Source organism: Cebus imitator, unplaced genomic scaffold (genome assembly GCF_001604975.1).
Source record: "Cebus imitator isolate Cc_AM_T3 unplaced genomic scaffold, Cebus_imitator-1.0 Scaffold12, whole genome shotgun sequence".
In the NCBI taxonomy this organism is placed as follows: Eukaryota; Metazoa; Chordata; class Mammalia; order Primates; family Cebidae; genus Cebus; species Cebus imitator.
This window is the reverse complement of record NW_016107327.1, coordinates 10,256,277-10,264,027: the sequence shown is the minus strand read 5'-3', so window position 1 is coordinate 10,264,027 and position 7,751 is coordinate 10,256,277. Positions and strand designations below refer to the sequence as shown.

Here is a 7,751-nt window from a genome sequence, read left to right as displayed (position 1 = left end):
AAACCTGGACAAGGAGTGAGCTGAGATACAAAGTTTTGTTTTTTTTTTTTTCAGGGATTCTCATTGGTTTACACAAATAACATTGATTAGTGATTGGCTATGCATTGTTAAGCTATAGCATATGGGGTTTACTGTCTGGTGTGACATTATTAGGTATTTTACAGCTACTTGTAATAATAGCAAACAGTTTCGTGTTGGGGGGGCAGGGTCTGGCTCTGTTGCCCAGACTGGAGTGCAGTGGCAGCAACTCCGTTCACTGCAGCATCTACCTACCGGACTCAAGCAGTGCTCCTGCCTCAGCCTCCTGAGTAGCTGGGACCACAGGCGTGCACCACCATGCCCAGCTATTTTTTTGTATTTTTAGTAGAGACATGGGGTCTCAATATATTGCCCAGGCTGGTCTCAAACTTCTGGGTTTAAGTGATCCTCCCATGTTGGCCTCCCAAAGTGCTGGGATTTACAGGTGTGAACCACCAGGCCTGACCACAAACAGTTTGAATAGATGAATGAGATGTTTGTCTCATTTTAATGTTTCTCTGGGCTTGATAAAGTTTAAAAACTCTCATTCCTCAAATACAAGTTATTTTCTTTTATCAGTCCAAAGTTGAAAGGGCCTTCAAGACATAGAGAGGGATACTGCAGAGAACAATACACAGAAGTCTCAGTGCTGGGGATACTGCAGAGAACAATACACAGAAGTCTCCTTCCTCAAGGAGCATACATCCTAATAGAGGAGGCATTCAGTTATTATTATTATTATTATTTATGAGACAGAGTCTCACTTTGTTGCCCAGGCTGGGGTAAAGTGGCACAGTCTTGGCTCACTGCAACCTCTGCCTCCTGGGTTCAAGCCATTCGCCTGCCTCAGCCTCCTGAGTAGCTGGGATTACAGACATCTGCCACCACGTCCGGCTAATTTTGGTATTTTTAGTAGAGATGGAGTTTCACCATGCTGGCCAGCTGGTCTTGAACCCCTGACCTCACGTGATCCACCCACCTGGGCCTCCCTAAGTGCCGGGATTATAGGTGTGAGCCACTGTGACCATCCGAGGCATTCAGTTATTTCACAAATATTCATTGAGGGGATATTACATACAAGGCATTATTCTAGATGCTGGAGATTCTGTAGTGAACAGAAAAGACATAATTCCCTGCTTTTGGTTTACATTCTTGTATCTGGCAATAATTAAGTAAACAAATAATTAAATGCTAAGAAGGAAACAAACATGGTCCTCAAGAAGCACTGTCTAATCACACTTTCCGTAATGACGGAAATATTCATGTATCTGCATTATTCAAAAGGATAGCCATAGATACATGAGTATTTGAAATGTAGTTACCAAAATTGAGGTATGTGCCACCACGATCAGCTAATTTTGTATTTTTAGCAGAGACAGGGTTTCTCCATGTTGGTCAGGCTGGTCTCGAACTCCCGACCTCAGCCTCCCAAAGTTCTGGGATTACAGGCATGAACCACTGCACCCAGTCTGAGGAGCTGAATTTTTAATTTTATTTAATTTTTTTTTTCATTTTTAAGAGATGGGGTCTTGCTATGCTGCCCAGGCTGGCCTTGAACTCCTGACCTCAAGTGATCCTCCTGCCTCAGCCTCCTGAGTAAGTGAGACTATAGGCCTGTACCACAGGGCTATTTAATTCTAAATAGCAACATCAGGCATTATTTATTATCTAGGGGCTCATTGATCACATCACAGGTTTTGGTATTTTTAGAAACTCTGTCCTTAGCTGGGCACAGTGTCTCCCTATAATCCCAGCACTTTGGGAGGCTGAGGTGGGAGGATCAATTGATCCCAGGAGACTGAGGCTGCAGTGAGTCAGGATCACACAATTGGACCTCAGCCTGGGCAACAAAGCAAGATCCTGTCTAAATGAGCAAACAAACGAAACTATGTCCTGAGATTGGTTCTTCTTCTGGTGGTAAGGAAGTTCCCAACAGCTCCAGGGGTTACTCCCTCTCCATTCATAACCAAAAGAAAAGAGCATTCCCTCCAAAGGTCTGACAGGATTAACTTAGATCCCAAGCCTACTATGAACAAGTAATGGAATGTAATTATTATAAAAGGTGGAGTCAGCTTTCTTAGGACCACAGGGATCACCACACAAATATTAGGAACATTGGAAAGACAAGGGGATAGATGTTGAGAAGGCAACACACAAATACCCATTTTAGCCTTGTTACTCATAGAATAGGAGCAGCTTCATCTACTGAAGTCTTATTAGAAATGCAGAATTTCAGGCCCCACAACAGCTGAATCAGATTTTCATTTTAAAGTTTCCCCCAGGTGAGTCCTACACACATTAAACTTTGATAAGTATTGTCGTACAATATCCAAGAGTTCTGTTGATCAGGGATGAAGTCTCAACCACAGATACAAATTAAAAAGTACGCATAAAGAGACTACAGCCACAAGCCGGGAAGCACTCTAACTTGTATCGGCTCCATACAGAAGGAAGAGTCAGCTGAGGAGATTTAGAAAGAATAGTTAGAGGCTGGTCATGGAGGCTCTGGGGCTGTAAACCCAGCATTTTGGGAGACCACGGCAGTAGGATCTCTTGAGCCCAGGAGTTGGAGACCAGCCTGGGCAACGTAGTAATACCTCTTCTCTACAAAATAAAAAATAAGGCTGGGCGCAGTGGCTCATGCCTGTAATCGCAGCACTTTGGGAGGCTGAGGCAGGTGTATCACTTGAGGTCAGAAGTTCGAGACCAGCCTAACCAACATGGAGAAACCCTGTCTCTACTAAAAATACAAAATTAGCCAGACGTGGTGGCGCATTCCTGTAATCCCAGATACTCAGGAGGCTGAGGCAGGAGAATTGCTTGAAAACAGGAGGCAGAGGTTGCGGTAAACCGAGATTGCACCATTGCACTCCAGCCTGGGCAACAAGAGTGAAACTCTATCTTAAATAAATAAATAAATAAATAAATAAATAGCTGGGCATGGTGGCACACTCTGGTGGTCCCAGCTACTGAGGAGGCTGAGGCGGGAGGATTGCTTGAGCCAGGAAGGTTGAGGTCGCAGTGAGCCCTGATCATACCATTGCATTCCAGGCTAGGCAATAGAGCAGACCTTGTCTTAAAAAAACAAAACAAAACAGAGTGTTTAGTGAGATTAGAAAAAAGGCCAGGTGATCTTGGCATCCTGAAAGCTGAAAGAGGAAGGGGGAGTGTCTGTGTTAAATTTTGATGAGGCTCACACCTGTAATCCCAGGACTTTGCACTTTGAGAGGCCAAGGCAGGCACATCACTTGAGGTCAGGAGTTCAGATCATCCTGGCTAACATAAGGAAACCCCGTCTCTACTAAAAATACAAAAATTAACGGGAGGTGGTGATGCGTGCCTGTAATCTCAGTTACTGGAGAGGCTGAGGCACAGAATCGCTTGAACCCAGGAGGCGGAGGTTGCAGTGAGCTGAGATCGCACTACTACACTCCAGGCTGGGCGACAGAGCAAGACTCCTTCTCAAAAAAATTAAAAAAAAAAATTTTTTTTCCCATGAGTTGATGAGAAAGACGAAGATTGAAAAGTTTCTCTTATAGATCGAAACTTAAAGTGAAAATAATCCTCTACATTGTGTGATTTTTTGTTTTGTTTTGTTTTTTGAGATGGAGCTCTCTGCTGCCAGACTGGAGTGCAGTGGCGCGATCTTGGTTCACTGCATCTCTGCCTCCCGGGTTCAAGCAGTTCTCCTGCCTGAGCCTCCCGAGTAGCTGGGACTACAGGCGCGAGCCACCATGCCCAGCTAATTTTTGTATTTTTAGTAGAGCCGGAGTTTTACCATGTTGGCCAGGATGGTCTCGATCTCGACGTAGTGATCTGCCCGCCTCAGCCTTCCAAAGTGCTGGGATTACAGGCATGAACCTGGCCCCGGCCCATGTGTGATTTTCTTCAGGTACATTAAGTAATGCCAAAGACGGCCGGGCGCGGTGGCTCACGCCTGTAATCCCAGCACTTTGGAAGGCCCAGGCGGGTGGATCACGAGGTCAAGAGATCGAGACCATCCTGGTCAACATAGTGAAACCCCGTCTCTATTAAAAATACAAAAAAAAAAAAAAATCAGCTGGGCATGGTGGCACATGCCTGGAATCCCAGCTACTCAGGAGGCTGAGGCAGGAGAATTGCCTGAGCCCAGGAGGCAGAGGTTGCGGTGAGCCGAGATCGCGCCACTGCACTCCAGCCTGGGCAACAAGAGCGAAACTCCGTCTCAAAACGAAACAAAACAAAAGTAATGCCAAAGACTTCCTGGTGTTGGAACAGAATCAGCGTAATCATTTAGGTTTATCTCAGAACTTCTTTTCGTTCAGTAAGGAATTTATATTAGGTGCTGTACTCACGGTGCCCTGCTGTTCAGAAGCGTGATGGTGACAGTACTATTTTTTTTTTTTTGAGATGGAGTTTCGCTGTTGTTGCCTAGGCTGGAGTGCAATGGCGCGATCTTGGCTCACTGAAACCACCACCTCCTGGGCTCAAGCGATTCTCCTGCCTCAGCCTCCAGAGTAGCTGGGATTACAGGCACGGGCCACCATGCCCAGCTAATCTTTTGAATTTTTAGTAGAGACAGAGTTTCACCATTTTGGCCAGGCTGGTCTTGAACTCCTGACCTCAGGTGATCCACCCGCCTCGGCCTCCTGAAGTGCGACAGTGCTATTAACTGGATTTATTGGAATCTCCCTCTTGCAGGACATTTTCCCTCCTAGACCAGCCCTCGACGCCCTCTGCCGGCTCAAGGCAACCTCCAGCCGCCAGGGGCCGTAGTCGCGCTCCTCGTGGCCGGAAGGGAATGCGACCCAGCGCAGTCTCGGCGTTTCCGCCGTGCGTCTGCAGTGCTCTGCGCGCTCTTTACGTTCGGAGACACTGGAGTAGGCGCTTCCGGCCATTCATACTGCCGTCGATCAGTATTAGGTTACTGGATTTTGTGAGCTATCGGAACCAAAGGGTGACGGCGCTGCTAGGATGAAGCTTGTGAGGTGAGGGGGTGACCAGGTAGCTCTGGGGGCTGTGAAGGGCGGGCTTGGCCTGGAGTCCGGAAGGCTGAGCTCTCCCAGTTGCAGGAGGCGGGAAAGCCGCGTGTGCGCGGCCTGCTAACGGCCGGCCTCCTGAGCCCGCCGCTCGTGCTCTGGCCCGGACTTCCTCGTGGGTAGCGCACGGATCCCGGGAGTTTTCCGAGAGATGGGTATAAAGGCCGAGCGCTTCCTTCCCGCCTAGTGACTTAGAGGCTTTAAGGTGCCGCGCCGCCTGGGACACAGCTCGCTCTTACGGTTACTGATTTTTGGCTGGAATTCCAGGCTCACTTAAAAGTACTTAGAAGCTGGATGAGTTTATCTGGAAATAATTACACCTGTTTGCAAAACATTTTAAAATCAGAGAAGGACTTGTGGCTCCACAAGTTTTGTTTGTTTGTTTTTAAATACAGGGTCTCACTTCGTTGACCAGGCTGGTCTCGAACTCTTGGGCTCAAGCGTTCCGCCCGCCTCTGCCTCCTAAAGGGCTGATATTACAGGTGTGAGCCACCTTGCCCGGCTGGTTTTTATCTTTTGATACTCCTTAGACTTATAAATGATTGTTCTCCCTCAATTTCCCGTTAAGATAGGCTTTTGATTTAGGAAAATCTCCTAATATAGGGCAGAAATTATCACAACGCAATTGTGGCTGATTATCCAGATAATACATAGTTCTCCTGTTTTAGTTCTTTTGAAATAAATAAACCTGGTCAGTTAGGTGAGCGTACTGAAGACTTTTTACTTATGTGAATAATTACAAACTACCTGCAAGTAGATTTGGTTTTGGTGTTTTTCCTTGAGACTGAACCTAGGACAGAGGCAGACGTTTCACATGACTAAGCCAGCAATTATAAATATTTAGCTCGTTTCTTTCCTGTTGAATCAGGGATTGTCAATGTCCACTAAATAGCTTATGGGCATCTGTTATATACTAGGCACTGGTAATAGAATTTTTTAAAAGGCAGAGTCCCTGCCTCGTTGGAGCTTTCTGATTAGTGGTGACTACAGAAAAGTAGATAACGCCTGAAATAACGTTTGTTCGAAACGTTTTAAATAACATGTAGAGGCTTTCAATATCAGGGAGGAGGCTGCTCGCGCCTGTAATCTCAGCAGTTTGGGAGGCTGAGACGCGTGGATCACCTCAGGTCAGCAGTTCGAGTCCAGCCTGACCAACATAGTGAAACCCTGTCTTTACTAAAAATATAAAAACTAGCCGAGGGACATGGTGTGCGCCCGTAATCCCAGCTACTTGGGAGGCTGAGGCAGGGTAATCACTTGAACCCATCAGGGGGAGGTTGCATGAGCGGAGAATCACACCACTGCACTCCAGCCTGGGCGACTCCGTCTCCAAAAAAAAATTATATTCAGGGAGGAGTTGGTACAAAAGACATTTAAGGTTAATTTTTAGTGTATTTTTATTTGAACTATAATTTTGGATAAGAAATCCTAGAATTAATTAGCTCAGCGTGGTGGCCCATGCCTGTAGTCCCACCTACTCAGGAGGCTGAGGCAAAAGAATCGCTTGAACCCGGGAGGTGGAGGTTGCAGTGAACCGACTTCATGCCACTTCACTTTAGCTTGATGACAGAGTGAGAGTCCATCTCAAAAAAAGTCCTAGAATTTAAAGTACATTTTTTAGACTGAAGCAGACCGATCATCTGACGTCAAGAATCCAAGACCAGCCTGGCCAACATGGTGCAATCCAATCCCTACTAAAAATACAAAAATTAGGTGGGCATGATGAGGCGTTCCTATAATCTCAGCTACTCAGGAGGCTGAGGCAGGAGAATCACTTGAACCTAGGAGGCGGAGGTTGCAGTAAGCTGAGATCCCGCCACTGCTGTACTCCAGCCTGGGTGACACAGCGAGACTCTATCTCAAAAAAATGTTTTTTTTGTTTGTTTTTAAATTTCTCCATACCTGCCAAGCTGAATCTTAATCTACTCATAGTTCAATTTTATGTAATACACATTGGATCCCGTTTGTTCCATTTAAAGATACTACATATTAAGACAATTTTCCCATAATTTTTAATACTTGTACTGAATCCTGTTTTGTGTCTTAAGTAAAATTTAGAAACAATTTTTTTTTCTTACTGAAGACTGTATCTTTCCTGCAGAAAGTGATTGTTTGACTAGTTGGCATTTTCAGTAGACTTTTGTTTCTGTATCTCCATTGGCGGTGTTATCATCCTTATCCTCACTGTCACCCTAACCAAAAACCTGGGAGGTGAGCTTGACTTTTTCTCTCCTGATGTTCTTGACATTTGATAAATTGCTGTTTGCCAGTGTTACCTACTTCATACACATGTTCCACGTTATCCTGTTTTGATTGTTTTTTGTGTTCAAATAGTGTGTTTTGATACTGAAGGACACTATTATCTGACTATAAGTTTCACTAAGTAAAAATAATTCAGATATTGAAAGATTAATCTGAAAATAATTTGAATCCATTTGGTTCCTGGGCTCAGAGAGGGAGGAATAATTATGTATTTGTCTTGCTTGTAGTAGCCTCCATTCATTCCAGACACCACCACTGAGGTTCAGGCCCTTCTTATCCCACTCATGGTTTTTTTGTTTTCCTTCTTTGAGGTAAGTATTTTATACAGTGAAATGCAGTATATATTTCCTGGTATTGAAAAATATGAACACCTTTTTTTTTTTTTCAATATCATAATCACTGCATTTTTTTTTTTTTTTTTTTTTTTTTTTGAGACGGAGTTTTGTTCTTGTT

General features: G+C 44.9%; 1 protein-coding gene across 1 annotated transcript in view; it reads left to right on the top strand.

The window, feature by feature from the left end:
• The first annotated feature begins 4,815 nt into the window (after positions 1 to 4,815).
• SNRPD1 (small nuclear ribonucleoprotein D1 polypeptide) overlaps positions 4,816 to 7,751 on the top strand; it is a 10,000-nt gene continuing 7,064 nt past the window's right edge. Inside the window, exon 1 of the mRNA XM_017498913.2 lies at positions 4,816 to 4,985. Within this exon, the coding sequence (XP_017354402.1) occupies positions 4,972 to 4,985 (14 nt within the window). The 5' untranslated portion in view covers positions 4,816 to 4,971. The remainder of the gene's footprint in view (positions 4,986 to 7,751) is intronic.